This window comes from Chiloscyllium plagiosum, unplaced genomic scaffold (genome assembly GCF_037043375.1).
Source record: "Chiloscyllium plagiosum isolate Xiang-an unplaced genomic scaffold, Cpla_swu_hap1 HiC_scaffold_38, whole genome shotgun sequence".
Lineage (NCBI taxonomy): Eukaryota > Metazoa > Chordata > Chondrichthyes > Orectolobiformes > Hemiscylliidae > Chiloscyllium > Chiloscyllium plagiosum.
In genome coordinates this window covers 31,669,114-31,689,377 of record NW_028270176.1, presented here as the reverse complement: position 1 = coordinate 31,689,377, position 20,264 = coordinate 31,669,114, and the positions used below count along the sequence as shown (strand labels likewise).

The window sequence follows — 20,264 nt, the reverse complement described above, 5'->3', positions numbered from 1 at the left end:
GCATAGCTGGAGAAAAGGCAAGGATTGGAAATAGGTTGTATCTTGGAGCAGTGACATTGCTTTGATTTGAATTTTCTCCCTGAGAAGGTACTAAAAGGAGGAGATTGCTGTCATTCCAACACATCACAGGGATTTCTCAGAAGTGATTGCACCTTCTTTCCAGTCTCAATCATGATTATATTGACTAGTATCTGTGGTTATTCATTCTGTGCACGTTTATCTTGCTTTACAAATGAGACTGCTCTGTGGAACCACTTGAAATGTGGGAATTTTGACAGGGGCAGAACACGCCTCATAAACCTTATTGAATTCTTTGAGGAAGTGATGAAACACATTGATGAAGGTAGAGCTGTGGATGTGGCGCACATGGATTTTAACAAGGCATTTGATCAGGTTCCCCACAATAGGCTCATTCAGAAAGTAGTCGAAGAGTGTAGTGCTGGAAAATCACCAGTCAGGCAGCATCTGAGGAGCAGGAGAATCGAAGTTACGGGCATAAACCGTTCATCAGGAGTGATCATAACTGCCCAACCGGCTGTGCTTTTCTAGCATCACACTCTTCGACTCTGATCTTCACCATCTGCAGTCCTCACTTTCTCCTCATTCAGAAAGTAAGAAGGCAGGGGATGCAGGGAAATCTGTCTGCCTGGATACAGAATTGGCTGGCCCATTGAAGACAGAGTGTGGTAGTAGATGGAATGTATTCAGCCTGGAGCTCGGTGACCAGTGGTGTTCCACAGGGATTGGTTTGATTAGATTAGATTCCCTACAGTGTCCTGCTCTTTGTGATTTTTATAAACTATTTGGATGAGGAAGTGGAAGGGTAGGTTAGTAAGTTTGCCACTGATGAGAAGGTTGGTGGAGTTGTGGATAGTGTGGAGGGCTGTTGTAGGTTGCAACAGGACATTGGCAGGATGCAGAGCTGGGCTGACAAGTGGCAGATGAAGTTCAATCTGGAAAAGTGGGAAAAGTTATCTTTGGAAGATCAAATTTGAATGCAGAATATGGGATTAAAGACAGGATTCTTGGCAGTGTGGAGGAGTGGAGGGATCTTGGTGTCCATGCCCATAGATCCCTCAAACTTGCCACCCAAGTTGATAGGGTTGTTAAGATGGCATATGGTGTGTTGACTTTCATTACAGGACGATTGACTTTAAGAGCATCGAGTTTATGCTGAAGCTTTTCTCATTGGCACAAAGAAGGATGAGAGGTGACTTGATAGAGGTGTACAAGATGATGAGAGACATGGATAGAGTGGGTAACCAGAGGTGTGTTCCCAGGGCAGCAATGGCTATCACAAGGGGGCATAATTTTAAGGTAGTTGGAAGAAGGTTTAGGGGAGGTGTCAGAGGCAGGATCATTACACAGAGAGCGGTGCTTGTGTGGAATGCACTGCCAATGGTAACAGTAGAGTCAGACACTTTAAGGACATTTAAGCAGCACTTGGACAGGCACATGGATGATAGTAAAATGATCTTAGAGTTTGATCTTAGAGTAGGATAAAAGATTGGCACAACATTGAGGGAGGAAGAGCCTGGACTGTGTTCTACTTTTCTATGTTCTATTTTGCAAGTCGCTCACCGAATTGGGTATTGAGGATTTATAACTCCCAGTCAGTTTAGCGTTATCAACCTAGTCCAGGTGCTTTAGCTCGATGGGTTACATAGTTTGAATTACAAGATTCTGTGTTCAGAGCAAACTCCAGAATTTCAGCACATTTCTAAACCGTATCCTGCCGAGCAGTACTGATCATGTCCTCATCAGTCTGAGATGCTGATTCCACATGCAGCATCAAGCTACTTCGGATTGCTTTCTCGAATATTAAACATTCAAAGGCATCAGTGATCCTTGGTTACTTCAATCAGCATCACACACAGAAACAACGAGTACGGTCTATAATTCTGTTTGTGGGAACTTGGTCAATCTTGGTTAAGCTTTTCCTTAATTCCAAAATTTATCATTTTTCACACATGCACTGTAGTGGTAAAGTCTTTTCAGGCGCCTGGTCATTGTAAATTTGAAAACGTCTCAGTTGTTGTTGTTGTAAAGACGTTCCTGTTCTTGATGTCAGTGCTGATAATGGCAGTTGTGACAATGCTGTCATTTTAAAAAGGTTTGAGAATATGCAACATAGAACCTAGAACGGTCCAGCACAGTATAGTCCCTTCACCCTGCGATGTTGTTCTGAGCATTTATCTTAATCTAAGGTCAACCTAACCTACACACCCCTCAATTCACTGCCATCCATGTGCTTGTCCAGCAGTTGCTTAAATGTCCCAAATGTCTCTGACTCTACCAGCAAATTTTGCAGCGCATTCCACACACCCACCACTCTCTGCATAACGAACCTACCTCTGACATCACCATATTACCTTCCTCCAATCACCTAAAAATATGAGCCGTTGTGACAGCTATTCCTGCCCTGGGAAAAAGTCTCTGGCTATCTATTCTATCTATACCTCTCATTACCTGTACACCTCTACCAAGTCACCTCTTCCTTCTTCTCTCCAGTGTGAAAAGCCCGAGCGAAATCAACCTCACTTTATAAGACAAGCCCTCCAATCCAGGCAGCATTCTGGTAAACCTCCTCTGCACTCTTTCTAAAGCCTCTACATGCTTCCAATAATGATGCAACCAGAAGTGAATACGATATTCCAAGTCTAACAAAGTCTAACAAGGGCTTTATAGAGCTGCAGCATAACCTCCCAGCTCTTAAACTCAATCCCCCTGTTAATGAAAGCCAATACACCATAAGCCTCCTTAACAATCCTATCAACTTGGGTTGCAACTTTCAGAGATCTATGTATGTGGACCACAAGAGCCTACTGTTCTTCCACACTCCCGAGAATCCTCCCGAGAACTCTGTGTTCAGCATTCAAATTCAACGTTCGAAAATAAAGCACTTTGCATTTATCCAGGTTGAACTCCATCTGCCACTTCTCAGCCCAGTTCTACATTGTACATTGCAACAGCCCTCGACACTATCTATAACACCATCAACTTTTGTGTCATTGGCAAACTTACTAACCCACCATTCCACTTCTGTGCTTGGATTTTTTGCAGAGAGACTGGAAAGGCAGAGGTGCCGAAGAGTTAAGTTTAACAATGGAAGGCGAGAGGCTAGTTCTCCCAGTTCAGGTTTTTTCTCATTTTGTAACTGTAGCAGTCACATGAAAGGTTAGAAGCTTTAGTAAAGGATACCTCTGCCGTTCTCTGAAATATCTTTCTGGATGCTGTTCCCTCCTGCCTGAAAGAATCTGTGTTTAAATTTCCCTTTGTGCCAAGGGGTGTGTTTATGGGATGTTACTAGATTGGAACAGTTAATTAGTTCTATTGTGTGCCAGGTTGTTAGGTTTTCCAATAGTTAACATATTCTAAATTCTGCTTTCTTTTGTTCAGGTTTCAATGGTAGTTTTTAAATAAATTCTGTTTTATTTTAAGCCGAGTGGTTTGACCAGCTGCATCACACCTGGAATATTCACTTCACATCTCCATTTAAAATGAGAAAAAGATAGGGTATAGGCTACCTTGTCTAAATGTTTTCAGTGGGTCTGGCCTGGTCCAAAACAAGGGGAATGTTGACAATCACACACCTGGAATAATGTTTCAATCTGTCTTCCAGCAAATTTATTGACAATTGTGATCCTCTCTCGTGGAAACTGTGGCATCACCAAAGGTATATCTATCTACCTGATTTCCATGGCAACAGCGGATCTCCTGGTCATTGTATTCAATGTAATACTCAAAACTCTTGGTTTCAAATATTTCCCAGTTTCCTTCCTGTTTTACACAGGAATGTGCAAGTTTAACGTCATCATGGGCTATGCTGCTATTGACTGCTCCGTCTGGTTGACCATCGCTTTCACTATTGACCGCTTTGTGGCCATTTGTTGTCACAATCTGAAAGCCAGATATTGCTCTGCCAGAACAGCAGCCATGGTGGTGACCATTGTTTGTTCTGTGAGCATTTTGAGGAACATTCCATTTTACTACAAATACAAATCTTTGGGCACATGGGGTGGTGTACCCTGGGGCTGTGGCATCAGACCAGAGTTCTATACCTTGCCAGGATGGGTGGCATTTTTCTGGTTCCACCAGTTGCTGAACCCATTGATCCCCTACCTCCTGATCCTGCTGTTCAATGCTCTGACCGTCAGGCACATGATCTTGGCAAACCGGGCACGCAGGGGTCTTCGAGCTCCCAGTAACAGGGACCAGAGAGGAGATGCAGAGATGGTCAACAGGCGGAAATCCATCATCCTGCTGTTTGTTGTCTCGGGCAGTTTTATATTGTTGTGGATGCCCAAGGTCAGTGTTTTCTTACTGATGAAGATTACCAACAACCATTTTTACCCGAGTTATGACCATCCTGTTATGATCGCTGACATATCTGGGACTGTGCTCTTCTACCTGAGCTCCTGTACAAACACTGCCCTTTATGCCCTGACCCAGAGTAAATTCAGAGAGGAGCTGAAGAGGGCTCTGAAATATCCCTTCACTCTCATCCGTGAATGTATCCCTACATCAAAGTAAGGAAAGTGACTGAGACTGAAGCACCCCACACAGTTTGTGCCCATCTCTGAGCTCTCTCCAATCTTCACCTCTCACCTGAATTCCCCTGTTTTTCTCCACGTAAAGAGATGAAGAGGCGAAATTGTCTACTTGAGCCATGGGACGTGGAAAACTTCCCTCACCTCCTTTTCTCTCCTTCACAAAACATTGGGGATGCTTCTGTCCATGTGTGAGAGAGTACTCAGGGGGAAAGAAATAAAAGTGAAGAAAAATACATCTTGTGGGCATTGTGTCTTTGTTTGACATCTATACTTTCACAAATTTGCCATCCTATTTCATGTAGACACAACCTGAAGAAAAATGCATGTTATGAATGTTGTGTCTTGATCTTCCTTGATTCCCTTTACAAATGTCAGATGAATTACAATCAAGCACACTCAAAATATTCACCAGGAAACAAATCATTTAATGCTTAATATGATACGTTCAACATGAGACAATTCATGGAAGCTATTTCTCCCCTCAAACATTCATAATTTGTCCACATCTCTCTTTTTACTTCCATTCCTTTCTCATTCTCTCCATCTGTTGGTTCTGTCATTCATTCACAACTGTGTTCATTCATTCAAGAGATATCACTGGGATTGGTTAGACCAGCAGTTATGACCCATCCCTAACTTTCCTGGGAGTAGTTCAGAGTGAGGCACATTCCTGTGGTTCTGGAGCCACATGTAGGGTCAGACTGCGCAGGAATGGCCGTTCTCCCTGCTCTGAAGGAGATGAGTGAACGAGAGCTTTTTGTATCTGCCAAAAACCAAGGAATGTTTCTTTTGATTGCATTGGTGAGACCAGGCAGACACTATGGCAACTGATGAATGGACACCGTGCAACAATGTCCCAGACAGGAATGTTTGCTCCCTCCTTCAGAGGTAAAGAATATTCAGCCTCTGATCTTCAGGTATGTGTTCTCCACGGCAGCCTTCGAGATAAACAACAACACAGAATTGCCAAGCAGAAACTGATAGCTAAGTCCTGTAACCATGCAGAAAACCTCAACTCTGATCTTGGGTTCATGTCACATTGAACATAACCCCACTATACTGTTCTATGTCTGTAAAATCTTCCTTTTGAGATACTTGATTCGGTTCCCTACAGTGCAGAAACAGACCCTTCAGCCAAACAAGTCCACAATGACCCACCAAAGAGTAACCCACCCAGACCCATTCCCCTGATGCGTATGTACCCCTGACTAATGCACCTAACACTATGGGCAATTGAGCATGGCCAATTCACCTGACCTGCACGTCTTTTGGATTGTGGGAGGAAACTGGAGCATCTGGAGGAAACCCGGGCAGAGAATGTGTAAACTCCAGATAGACAGTGGCCTGAGGCTAGAATCAAACCTGGGTCCCTGGTGCTGTGTGGCAGCAGTGCTAACCACTGAGCCACCATGATGCCCCCAAGGTTACGCATTACATAGAATCTTACAGTCCTTCGGCCCAACAACTTCACAGTGACCCTCCGAAGAGAAACCCACCCAGACCCATTCCACTATATCCTATATTTACCTCTGACTGATGCACCTAACCTATATATCCCTGAAAACTATGGGACAATTTAGCGTGGCCAATTCACCTATCCTACACACCTTTGGACTGTGGGAGGGGACCGGAGCACCTGGAGGAAACCCATACAGACACGGGGAGAATGTGCAAACTCCACACAGGCAGTCACCCGAGGTGGGAATCGAACCTGGGTCCCTGGCGCTGTAAGGCAGCATGGCGAGCCACTGGGCCAGTTAATTCCAGATTTTTAGTGTTGGGAAATCTCCTTGGTGAAATTTGGATTCAGGTTCCCAGAACATTTTCTGAGTGGTTGGATGAACAGCCTGTGATAACTGCACAAGGCCATCACCTCATCCTAACTTCCCTTCTCTCCCACTCCTTTTACCTTCACTGAACCCTCCAGGTGTCTCTTCCTCTTCTTCTCTCCGTGTCTAAAGACAAAGTCGTTCATCTCTGTCCATTACAATGTGGAGGTGCCAGTGTTGGACTGGGGTGGAGAACATTAGAATCTACACAACACCAGGTTACAGTTCAACAGGGCTATTTGACATCACAAGCTTTCGGAGCACTGATCCTTCATCAGGTGAAGAGGAGGGAAACACACAGAACACAGAATTTATAGGCAGACCGATATAAAGATCGTACACATGGTGTGAGTGGGAGTGTCGACAGGCTGCATAACAAGTCTCTGTGGGTGATCGAAAGGGACAGACATTGTGAGTAAAGTGTCAACAGCTGAGTAACAAGTGAAGGGATGGTCTATGATCTGATTAATTAAGGCAGAGAGATAATTCCAAAAAAATCAAATATCACATTGTGCTGGAGAGCAACTAAACAGCTGGAGTAACTTGATGGGTAAAAGAGTCACATGCCAAGTGTGTATCCTAAGTAACATGCCATCTAAAACTGTACAAACTAATTCTGATGATGGGATCATAACAAATTATCAAGGTGATGGTGTCAAAACTGGATAGTAAGGAAGATTTTACAGACACAGAACAGGACATTGGAGTCACATGTAGTGCAACATGAACCCAGGATCACAATTGAGGCCCTCTTCATAGATACAGAACTTGGCTCAAAGTTTCTGTTCAGCGATTCCGCATTATTGTGCATCTCAAAGGATGCTTACCCGAAGATGGGAGGCTGAATGTCCTTGAGCACTGAACTGTCCCCCGACTGGGAGAGAACAGTCCTGACTGGGTCATAGTTGCACTGTGTCCATTCATCCATTGTTGTCGTGTCTGCATGATCTCACAAATATACCAAGCCTCAGGGCATCATTACCTCAAGTGTATGAGGTAGACAATGCTGGCTGTGTCACATGAGTACCTGCCATGCACATGGTGGGTTGTGTTCCCAATGTGATAGTAGTATCCATGTCGATGATCTGACATGTTTTGCAGAGGGTGCTGTGCCAGGGTTGTGTGGTGTTTTGTGTGGTGATCCTGAAGGCTGGGCAGTTTGCTGGGAACGATGGTCTGTTTAAGATTTGGTGGTTGTTTGAAGGTGAGAAGTGGAGGTGAATGGCTGACCCTTGGTGAGATGTTTGTTGTCGTTAATGACGTGTTTAAGGCTGAGGGACATGGTATAGTCTCTTTGCTCCAGGGAAGTACTGGACGATGAAGTGCACTCTATCACTTGAATCCATCTATGGGTAAGGATTCTCCGAGGCATGGTATATTAGCGAGACTGTGCAGACACTACAACAACACAAGATTGGATACTACCCAACAATTGCCAATTTCTACTGAAAAATCTGAGGTAACCTTTCAGGTCCGGTGACCCTTCCTCTGCTTCCCCTCACAGATGCTGCTGGATCTGCTGAGCTTTTCCAGCAGCTTCTGTTTGTGTTCCATGTTATTTCAATCATTTGGTTTGTCTCCAGCACCACCTTCTTATTAACTTGTTTGTCATTATCTCTCTGCCTCATTTAGTCGGATTATAGGGCATCCCTTCCCTCGTTTTTCAGCTGATGACACTTTCCTCACACTGTCTAACACCCTTGGTCACCTGCAGGGACTTGTGTGATCTTTTGATCTCTCTGCATCCCCTTGATCTTTCTGTCCATAAATTCTGTGTCCGTGAGCTTCACTCTCCCTTCATCTAATGAAGGGGCAGCGCTCCATAACCCTGTTGGACTATAACCTGGTGTTGTGTGACTTCTGACTTTGTCCACCCCAGTCCAACACCGTCTCCTCCACATTTCTGTTCACAGTGGTGGATTCAAAAGAGCACTTTTGTTTTGTTGGTTCATGGATCCAAGTAGGAAAAGGTGTTGCTTTTAACAAAAGGACACTGTGTAGGAAATGGACAAGAGAACGACTATCAAAGTTGTGAGTTTTATATTCATTGTTTTCTCTTTAAAGAAGAAACTAATCCAAAAATAGAGACAGAAAGAGTCTGGGTTTGTCCGTGTGTTTGTGTGCGTATCTGCATGTGTGTGTGTGAGTGTACGTTTGTGAGTGTGTTTGTTTGTGTGTGAGAATGTGTACGTACGTTTGAGTGTGAGTGTGTATGTATGTGTGTGCATTCAGTGCCATTATGATCAGAAACACTATTTGAATTCATTTTACAACATACACCAGTTGTGTGTTCAGGAGAGCTCAGCAAAGTAACAATCTCTTGCTCACTCACGACAGCCCATTGTGTGGAGAATACAGGGTTCAGAACCAGCCTGCGAAGACAGAGCATGCGTATCACTTTCTGCCCTTTCTGCCTGGGGAACTGAATGAAGACACTCTGGTAGATCGGTAATCCCTCTCAGCGTTCCTCTGTTCTCTCTGAAAATCCTCTGTTAAAAAGGACAATTGGAAGTTACTTCCAGAGACACAGAAACAACACATTTTCAAACAGCGAATGGGAAATTGAGAATTGCTGTTCCTACAAACTCATGTCATCATCAAACATTTGGAAGGAATCGAAAGAATCTGAAAGAGAACAACATATCAGTCTCGGCCATCTCAACGGGAACTATTGAATGGGGTTTCCTGCTTGAAATTTTATAACAAAACATAATATTTGTCTCTTCTCTGTTTTTGCTTGTCTGAATGGGATTACATAAAAGAGCTAACAATTAAACTTTCATTACAGGTTGGCAATTCAACACGGCAATTTTTGTCATTGGTTTAAACTAGTTTGATTATATTAAACAGTTAAATAGCAAAGAAAGCTGCAGGCCCATATTCTTTTAATACGATGTGTATAGTTGGACAATTTGTTGCTTTAAATAAACCTTCACCTTTTTGATGACTCAGTAAATAGTGGGGCTTGATTGCCAGTGCACAGTGGGATAAACTTGGTTCGACCACAGACAGCAAACTGCACATTTCCGGAGGGATGTAATTGCACTGGAGAGAGAGCAGAGGAGATCGAACAGCTCTCTCTCATCTCTCCTCTGCTCTCCCTGAAAAACCCCTGTTGAAAGGGACAGTTGGACCCCACTTTCAGAGACCCAGAAAGGGTGAATTCTGAAGCCCACTGGTACAGCGTATCATTCAGTCAGATGGTGCAGCTCAATTTTCCTCACTCATCCTTTATCTGTTTGTACAAGAGAATTGTGCCCGTGCTAACAATGCATGATGCAATTCATTCCCAGCATGGTTAGTGATTGGGGGGAAGGTTTCCAGATCCCCACTCTGTCTGAATGATCTACTTTATCATGGCAGTCCTTCAATGCATTTGGATCAAATTTTAAGACTTCATGCCCCAGTCACACACCCGTTCCTGTTTCCCCCTTTCCACACACATAATCCCATCCCAGCTGAATCCACACTGTACATTCTCCAAAGCCCAGTACCATCTTCCTGCGGAACGGTCCCTTTCACAGTGATGAACTTACACAGATCAAGTGTAACCAAGGGTTTATCAAACTGAAGCCTAACTGGGTTCACTTTCCATTCCAAACACCATTGAGAAAAGCTGGCACTGTTCTGACCATCTTGAATGTTTCTCTGCTTTCTTGATACAACTTTGAATTTCACGTTATACAGAAACTATCACAACTGACCTTTCTGTGACGCAAGTCATTTCAGTCGTTAGATCACACAAGAACTCAAACTTTCAGTTGCTCCATCAGGTGGAAAGCTGCCTTTACTTACTTTGTGACCAACTTTAAATACCCTGCTCATTTCCCTCATCACTTCCTTAACAACTGCTCCATGTTCATTGGTAAGTGTTAACATCCCCAGTCCATGTGTTAACACCGAGCCATACAGTATCATTGTTGGTGATCAACTTGAATTTGTATACTTGCTCTATGTCCTAATGCGTGCAAAACAAAATATGCAACAAAGTAAGTCCTTTTGTGTTAATACTTTGATGAGTTAATCCATTATCAGTCAGGATTTATAACAGAGGTTCCATGCTTTAAATGCACAGCACAAATTTGGCAGCAGATCTGTCCAGCAGTGCATAGTAACTGGACTGGAACAAATTCAGCAACTTGGCGGTTGGCTCAATCACATAACTGGTCAGGCAGCATAGTAGGAGCAAGCGAGTTGATGATTTGGGCATAAGCCCTTCATCAGGAATGCGGGGTGAGGGTGTGTGTCCAAGGGGACTGGGTGATAAATGGGAGGGGCTGGGGCTGGGGGGGGCAAAGGTAGCTAGGAAGAATATAGATCAATGAAAGTTGGGGTGGTGACAGCGATAGTTCAGAGCAATGGGTAGAGCAGATAGCAGTGATATAAGATGGATGGTAGGACAGTTCAAGAGGGCAGTGCCAAGTTGGCGGGTTAGATCTGAGATAGGGTGGGGGTGGAGGAGAGAAGGAAACTGGTGAAATCAACATTGATTCCAGGCACAAGATGAGGTGTTCTTCCTCCAGGGAGCGAGTGGCCAGACTTTGGCGGTGGAGGAGGCCCAGGACTTGCATGTCATTGGTGTAGTGGGAGGGAAAGTTGAAGTGTTCAGCTTACAGGTTGGTGAGGTTGTTGTGTGCCTGTGTCCCAGAGTTGTTCTCTGAAACATTCAGCAATTTGGCGCCCTGTCTCCCCAGTGCAGTGGAAACCATATCGAGAGCAACGGGCACAGTAGACGAGGTGTGTGGAGGTGTGCTTTTCCACCACCAGTTGTTTTGACTCTAATCTCCAGCATCTGCAGTCTCCACTATCTCCACAAACACATAACTGGTACTAAACGTGCCCTGACATTCCTTTAGAATTGGAATCATTGCACCCGGGTGTTGTTTTGAACTCGAGCAGACTGAGTTCAGACGTGTGAAATATCCATGAGCTGAGCTCAGTTGAGTTCCAATGGACTCAGTTGAATGAAGATGGTTTGAGTTGGACTCCACCTGATGAAGCAGGAATGGGCTCGGTTGGAGTCCACGTAATTGCTTTATTGTTTTATTTAGTGGTACGTTTGTTACAAATTGACATTCATTACAAAAGAGTTTGATGTGAATTTTAAAAATCTGTTTGAAAAACATAATGTTTCCTATTATTTTAAGACTATTTCAATTATAAGTACAATTTCTGTGCTACGTAATAGTCAAAGTACAGTTGGGAACATCCTGTTGAAAAGATAAAGGACAGCAGCCTATAGCTGTCCCTTAATTCCAGGATGTAAACCCACCATCGACAATGACATACTATATTGAGTGACTGACCCATGAAACAAAACTGAAAGAAGACAGATGATGAACAAAATGAAGATAAACAAATGCTATCAGAACAAGGTTTGGAAAATAACACTTTTTTTTTTCAAGGCATTTTCTTTAGGGAGTGCTGTTCACAATCCCTTTACATTTCCATGTGGAATAGTCCAGTGTTGTGGGAATGTGAAATGTAATGTGGATGCTTTTAAACAGACTGTTTAATAGATTAGAACTAACACAACACAGTGTTTACGATCATGTATAAGGGAGTGTTGATTCTTATCCCAGGAGCTCAGTCCAGACTCCAAGCCCTGCGCGAGAGTTAATGAATGAGATCACCCAACATTAACAATGCAAGGACCAATAATTCTGCAGATTTTATTCGCTTTCTTCCATTGCTTTGCAATTGTCTGTGTTCCAGGTGAGGAGATCTTCCCCGTTACTGAATGTGGTGTTTATAGTTCTGTCTGTGTTTTATGTGTAATGTTTAATGGATTAGTTTGGAAGCGGGATATGAATGGTCTGATTGGAGGAGTGACCTTGGGAAAGCTGCAGTGCTACTTGATTGGAATTTTATCAGTTGTGTGGAGAGAGGAGAGGTTGCTCGATGTTCTCGGAACTGGAGATGATGTGGAGGTGTGTGTGGGGTGGGTTGGACATGGGTGTATAGTGTCGTCGGCAGAATAAACTTTGAAGGAATTTTCCCTCCAGTCTGCTTCACCAATAAATCTTGGCTGATCCGACATTCCACACATTCTTCTCTTTCCCCATAACTCTTGATTCCCGGCTGATCAAAAATCTAGTAATGGAACCGAAGATATGCAAAAGGTCATTTTATCCCCCACAGCTATCAATGGTCAAGAATATGAAAGACTCAGAATCCTCAAATTAGACATTCCTCCTCATCTCAATCTTAAATTTTCAACCCTATACGCTGAGACTGGGCCCTTTTTTTCCGAGACTTCCCCATGAGGGGAAACATTGTCTTAGTATTTACCCTGTCCAGCCCCTTAAGAATCTTCATTCTTTCAATGATATGACCTTCCATTATCTAAACTGCAGTGACTAGAGTCCCAACCTGTTTAACCTTCGCTCATAAGACAACCCCTCCATGTAAGGGATCATTCTGGTGAACATTCTTTGAGCTGTCTCAAGCCAAATGCTAATCTTCCTGAAATAATGGGATCAAAACTGTTCACATTTCTCCAGATGTAGTCTCCCCAGCACCATGTACTACTACCCTACTCTTATCCTCGAACCCCCTTTGAACAAGGGCCAGCATTCCATGGCCCTTCCCAATTACCTGCTGCAGCTGCGTGCTCGCTTTCTGTGTTTCATGCACAAATTCCCCCAAGTCTCTTTGTGCTGCAGCTTTCTGCAGTTTTCAACAATAGAAATGATTAAAATTATGACAACAAGTCTAAGGAAAATGATGATTCCCATACCAGGACTTTCTTTCGGCAGAGAACAGACAGTGTACACAGTGGTATAAGGTCAAGGATTGGAAATTGGTTTTATGTTTAAGCAATGCCATTTCTTTGATTTGAATTCTGTCCCTGAGCACACACCTTAAAGTGGAGTTTGTAATGAACATTTTTTTAAAAAGAAATTCAGTAACAATGGATACATAGAAAGATTTTAGGGAATTGTGCACCGTCCTTGCAACAGAAAAATACTGGAAAGTTTCACAAAGTGCTTCATCTGATCAATGGTGTTGATAGAACAAAGGATTGGAATGTTTCCAGTGACTAGATGTCCGTAAGCCGAGGAAATCGATTTTCTGCAGCTCTTACTCAGACCAAAGCTGAAATGAGATTTCCATTTCCAGCCAGGGATTGTTGTCAGCTCAATTCACTGACTGAGGAGGTACTGGAGGGAGATGACAGTTAAACATTTAAAGAAGTGCACTGATTAAGAATGGTTACGGATTAAACTAACAGGTCACAGTGTAAAATTGAGGGGAGGGCGATAAAGAGGGACAGAAACCTACATCACAAGCCCAGTGTTCTGAGCTGAATGGGATCCATCAGTGCTCTACCAATCCATTGGTCTATGCATCCCCACGGAATGCAGGACACTTGTGTAATTTATAACATTGCAGGAGTGAACAATGGAATCCATTCTGACAGAATGAATTAGCCTTTGTGGTAAGCCTTACATGTGATGGTGTCAATGATGTAAAGCTAACTGGCAAACCTGCAGACTGGAAGGGATTGTTAGATAGAATACAATGGGCCAGAGGAACAAATGAGCTTTGAAGGAACATTGTTTTATTTTAGTGAGTGTTTAGAGACTGGGATGTACTGCTGAAGGGAATGGGAGAGAGGGGTTCAATCCGAACAGCCAACATGGAATTTGGTTTTCATTCTGAGCTGGAAGAACGTGCAGGGCTGTGGTACCAACAGTGGATGCCATTGCTAAGTAACACTGCAGAAATACACCAAGGCTCCTTAGACAGCACTTTAAAAATCATGATCACTTCCATCTAAAAGGACAAGGGCAGCAGATATATGGGAACACCACCCCCTGCCATTTCCACACCAAGCCAAACACCATCTTCAGTTGGAAATGTATCATCACTCATTCACTCTGTGCACATTTGTCTTGTTGTCCAAGGGAGAGTTCTAAGTGGAACGACGTACAATGAGGCAACTTTGTCCATCTTGCAACCAGCTCACCCACTTGTCTATATTGGATTTATTAGTCCAGTTAATTTAGCTTTCTCACACTCCTCACTTACTTTGATTCAATATGTGGTAAACATTGAATCTGAAGATTCTTTGTTGAACGTAAATTCCAGAATTACAGCGCAATTTTCAAATCTTTTCCTGCAGTTCTGTTGGTATATTGGGCAGTCTGAGATGCTGACCTTGGATGTGATATCAAGACAAAGCCACTTCTGCTTGTGAAATTGGATATTGAAGATCACAAAGCACCTGTACTCCTGGGTTTCCTCACCAATCTCCCTCCCTCAATTAACATTCCACACAAAACAAACAAAAAAAATCAGCAATTCTGGATGTAAATTTTCTCGCTGAGCTTCTCAAAACTTGCTAATATCTGGAATCAATCAGATGACTGTTTGTCACAACTCAGTCAATTTTGGTTATCAATTTCCTGACATATAAATTGAACATTTTTGAAAAAGATTTCAGTGTAGACTATAAAGGACTATGAGGAATCTGGTGGTCATCAATTTGAATTCTTCCCCTTACTTGTTGTTGTTGATCTTGGTGCACACTGGAGCAGTGAAGGTCTCTGATCCCACATATGGAATAACTTTTCAATGTCTCTTCCAGCTAACCTAGTGACGATTGTGATTCTCTTTCACGGAATGTGTGGCATCACCAAGGGTACTTCTCTCTATCTGATTTCCATGGCGACAGCTGATCTACTGGTCATTGTATTCAATATCATACTTTTAACACTGCTTTTCAAATATTTCCCAGTTTCCTTCCTGTTTTACACAGCAGTGTGCAGTTTTAACATTGTCATGGGCTATGCTGTGAAAGATTGCTCAGTCTGGCTGACCATTGCCTTCACTATTGACCGCTTTGTGGCCATTTGTTGCCACAATCTGAAAGCCAGATATTGTTCTGCCAGAACAGCAGCCTTGGTGGTGACCATGGTTTGTTCTGTGAGCATTTTGAGGAACATTCCATTTTACTTCAGATACCAATCTTTGGGCACATGGGTTGGTGTACCCTGGGGCTGTGGCATCAGACCAGAGTTCTTCATCTTGCCAGGATGGGTGGCATTTTTCTGGATCCACCAGCTGCTGAACCCATTGATCCCCTACCTCCTCATCTGCTGTTCAATGCTCTGACCGTCAGGCACATTGTCTTGGCAAATCGGGCACGGAGGGGTCTCCGAGCTCCCAGTAACAGGGACCAGAGAGGAGATGCAGAGATGGTCAACAGGAGGAAATCCATCATCCTGCTGTTTGTTGTCTCAGGCAGTTTTATATTGTTGTGGATGACCAAGATCAGTGTTTTCTTACTGACGGAGATTACCAACAACCATTTTTACCCCAGTTATGACCATCCTGTTATGATTGCTGACATATCTGGGACTATGCTCTTCTACCTGAGCTCCTGTACAAACACTGCCCTTTATGCCCTGACCCAGAGTAAATTCAGAGAGGAGCTGAAGAGGGCTCTGAAATATCCCTTCACTCTCATCCGTGAATGTATCCCTATATCAAAATACGAAAAGTGATTGAGACTGAAGTTTGTGGCCCTCTCTGTGCTCTCACCATTTCTCATCGATGCATAGTGTCCTATAGCATGGAGACAGGTCCTTTGGTACAAACTGCTCCATGCCAACCAAAATATCCATCCACGCTAACCCCCATTTCCCTGGACTTAGCCCATATCCTTCCAATCTTTTCCTCTCCATGTATTTGTCCAAATGCCATTTAAATGTTGTTAATGTACCCACCTCAACCACTTCCACTGGCAGCCCATCCCATATCCATATCACCCTCTGCGTAAAAAAACTCTCTGTTTCCCTTTCATTCTTTCCCCTCTAACCTTACGCTGATGCCTTCTAGTCCTCAATTTCCCAATCCCGGGAAAATGTCTGAGTGCACTTACCCGATCCATGCCTCTCATGGTGCTATATGCTTCGATAAGGTCCCCTCTCAGTCTCCTATTCTCAAAAGAAATTTGTCCTAGTTTCTCCAAACTCTCCCTATAACTCAGTTCCTTGAGTCCTGGCACCAATCTTGTCAATTTCTTTTACATTCTTTCCAGTGCGAGAACATTCTTCCAATTACAAAGTGACCAAAACAGAACACAATAATCTCCATGCAGCCTCTCCTGTACAACTGCACCATAACGTCCCAACTTCGCTACTCAGTGCCCTGACTGATAAGGCCAGTGTGACAAAAGCCTTCTTCACTGCCCTGTCTACCTTTGATTCCACTTTCACAGGACTGTGAACCTGAACTCCAAGTTCCGTTGCACTCCTTAAGGCCCTACCATTCACCATGAAACTCCTCCCTTTATTTGACTTTCCCAAAATGCGAAACTAAACACCTAACTGCATTAAACTCCATTTGCCATTTCTCAGCCTATTTCCCCAGGTGATCAATATCTTGCTACAGTTTCTGATAACCTTCCTTACTGTCCAAGATACCGCCTATTTTAGTGTCATCTGCAAACTGACTAATCATGCCTTGTACATTCTCATCCAAATGGTTGATATAGATAACAAGCAGTAATGGTCCCAGCACCAACCCCTGAGGCACTCCAGTCGTCACAGGCTTCCAGTCTGACAAGCATCCTTCCACAATTACGCTCTGCGTCCTACCATCAAGCCAATTTTGTATCCAATTTGCCAGCTCATCCTGCATTACATGCGATCTAACCTTCCAGACCAACCTTATCAATGGCCGAACTGAAATCACAAATCGGCCTGCCCTTTTCAACCTTCCTGTCCACTTCAACAATACACTCTAACAAATTTGTGAGGCATGATCTCCACATACAAAGCCATGTTGACTACTCCTAATCAAACCTTTCCTTGAGAAATACAGTTGTCCAACAGCCTTAAGGAAAATAGGATCAGTTTTTCAAGAGCTCTCAATTCATGGGCATGTCATTCTTCCTGTGAGGTTTCAGATGACTGATGAATCTCTGACCCACTCTGCTTCTCTCTGAACACCCTGCCTGATATCCCTTACAGCACAGACACCATTCCAATAGCCCCATTCCCCAAAGCCCTGTGAAGTGTAATGCAATTTGGATGGTATTTTAATATTCAGCTCAGCAGGCAGTGGTCTGGATTACCTCGTGGGCTGTACCCTGACCAAGGGTATGAGAACGGTCAGTTTCTGGTTGACTGGAAAACTTCCCTCACCTCTTTTTCTCTCCTTTAAACACATTGGAGGTGATTCTGTTCACATCTGAGGGAGTATTCAGGAGGAAATAAATAAAAATAATGAAAAATGTACCATATGTACTTTGTGCCTTGGTGTTACCTTATTCCCTTCACAATCCTGACATGATGCAATTTGTGCGACTTCAGAAAAAAAATGTAAGTTGTGAATGTTGGGTCTTGGTTTTATGTGATTCCCTTCACCAATCTCACACGATCTATAATCATGCACACTCAAAATGTTCTACAGGAAACAAAGAATTTAAGGTTTAACGTGATATTTTCAGCATGAGACACATCACTGAAGCTATTTCTGTCTCCACACATCCATAATTTGTCCACATCGCTCATTTTACTATCATTCCTTTCTCATTCTCTCCATCTGATGGTTCTACATTCATTCACAACTGTGTTCACTCATTCAAGGTATATCACTGGGATTGGCTCGCGGAGCATTTGTGACCCATCCCTAACTTCCCCGGTGGAGGGGTTGGCAGTTCACAGTGAAGCACTTTTCTGAGGGTCTGGAGTCATCTGTCGGGTCAGACCAAAGAGGGATGGTGGTTTGCCCTTCCCTGATGGATATGAGTGAACCAGATGGCTTTTTAATCCACCAACAATGATGGACTGTTTCGCGGTTCCTTTTGAGTTTCTTATCTCCAGATTTTCAGTGTGAGGATATCGCTGTGGTGGAGTGTGGATTCGGGTTCTCAGAACATTGGATGAACAGCCTGTGATAACTCCACAAGGACATCACCTCATCCTAACTTCCCTTCTCTTCCACTCCTTTTACCTTCACTGAACCCTCCAGTTTTCCCTTTCTCTGCTTCTCTCTGTGTCTAAATACAAAGTCGTTCACTACATTATAATGTGGAGGTGCCGGAGTTGGACTGGGATGGACAAAGTCAGAAATCACACGACACCAGGTTATAGTCCAACAAGCTTCTTTGAAATCACAAGCTTTCGGGGCGCTGCCCCTTCATCAGGTGAAGTGGAGGGAAGCTCACGTGGACAGATGTTACATGCGGAGAGATAATGGCAGAATAATGCCAGGAGATTGAGACAATCTAAAGAGGACTGTTGAGGGGCTGAATAACAAAAAATGTGCAGGTGATCAAACATGACGGATGGTGTGAGTGAAGTGTCAATCGCTGAATAACATGTGAAAGGATGGTCTATGATCTGATTAATTGAGACAGAGATATAATTACAAAAAATAAAAGTAATGTGGTGCTAGAGTCAATTGATATGACTGGAATAACATGATAAGTACAAGAGGCATATACTGGGTGTCAAAACAATGTAACAAGTAATACAAAACTATACAAACTAAAACAGTAGAGAGATTCTAGCAGGTTATCCAGGTGATAGCGTCAAAACTGAACATGAAGTTAGTGTTTATAGATACAGAACTGTGTGGTGGGGTTAGTTGTAGTACAACATGAACCCAGGATCACAGATGAGGCCATCCTAATGGGTACGGAACTTGGCTATCAGTTCCTGCTCAATGACTCTGCGTTGTTGTGTATCTCGAAGGCATGCATTGGAGAATGCATACCAGAAGATCAGAGGCTGAATGACCTTGCTCCCTGAATTGTTCCCCAACTGGGAAAGAACATTCCTGTCTGGGCTATTTTTGTGCGGTGTCCATTCACCTATTGCTGTAGCATCTGCACGGCCTCACCAATATATCGTGCCTCGGGGCATCCTTGCCTGCAGCGTGTGAGGTAGACATCACTGTCCGAGTCACATGAGTACCTGCCGCGCCCATGGTGGATGGTGCACCCTAGTGTGATAGTAGTATCCATGTCGATGATCTGACACATCTTTCAGAGGGTGCTGTGGCAGGGTTGTGTGGTGTTGTGGTCAATGTGATCCTGAAGGCTGGGCAGTTTCTTGGGAACGGTGGTCTGTTTAAAGTTTGGTGGTGGTTTGAAGGTGAGAAGTGGAGAGGTAGGGTTGATCTTGGCGAGATATTTGTCACTATCAATGACGTATTGAAGGCTGTGAGGAACATGGCGTAGTCATCCACTCCGAGGAAGAACTAGACGATAAAGGGCACTCTATTGGCTGTGTTGGTCTGCCGGCAAAGATGCCCTGGGCATGGTGTCTTAGCGAGACCGTGCAGTCGCTACAACAGAAGATGAATGGACACTGTGCAACAATCGCCAATCCCGGGTCCTGTGACCTCTCGTCTGCTTTTCCTCACAGTTGCTGCCGGACCTGCTGAGCTTTTCCAGCATCTTCTGTTTGTGCTCCATGTTACTCCAGTCATTTGGTTTGTCTCCAGCACCACCTTCTTATTACTTTGTCGCCATTATCTCTCTGCCTCATTTCGTCGGATTATACATCATCCCTCCACTCGCTAATCAGCTGTTGACACTTCCCTCACACCGTCTAACACCGTTTGTCACCTGCAGAAACTTATTATTCCACACTCCACTCACACCATTTGTATGATCTTTTGATTTCTCTGCAGCCTCTCCCCCCACCACCCCCCACCCCACCCCAGGTCTCCCTGTCTATCAATTCTGTGTTCTGTGAGCTTCACTCTCACTTCACTTGACAAAGGGGCTGCGCTCCGAAAGATTGTGATTTCAAATAAACCTGTTGGACTATAACCTGGTGTCACGTGATTTCTGACTTTGTCCAGCCTAGTCCAAAACTGGCCCCTCCACATCTGTGTTCAGAATGGACCATGGACCCAA

General features: G+C 43.8%; 1 protein-coding gene across 1 annotated transcript; it reads left to right on the top strand.

Moving 5' to 3' along the window:
- Positions 1–3,816: 3,816 nt before the first annotated feature.
- On the top strand, positions 3,817–4,533 carry LOC148139394 (putative G protein-coupled receptor 139). The gene has a single exon (XM_087980923.1). The coding sequence runs from the start codon at positions 3,817–3,819 to the stop codon at positions 4,531–4,533; it is 717 nt and encodes a 238-aa protein (XP_087837049.1).
- Positions 4,534–20,264: the final 15,731 nt, after the last annotated feature.

Coding starts and splice junctions, on each gene's coding strand:
- LOC148139394 (XM_087980923.1), top strand. CDS start 3,817: ATGGGCTATGCTGCTATTGACTGCTCCGTCTGGTTGACCATCGCTTTC.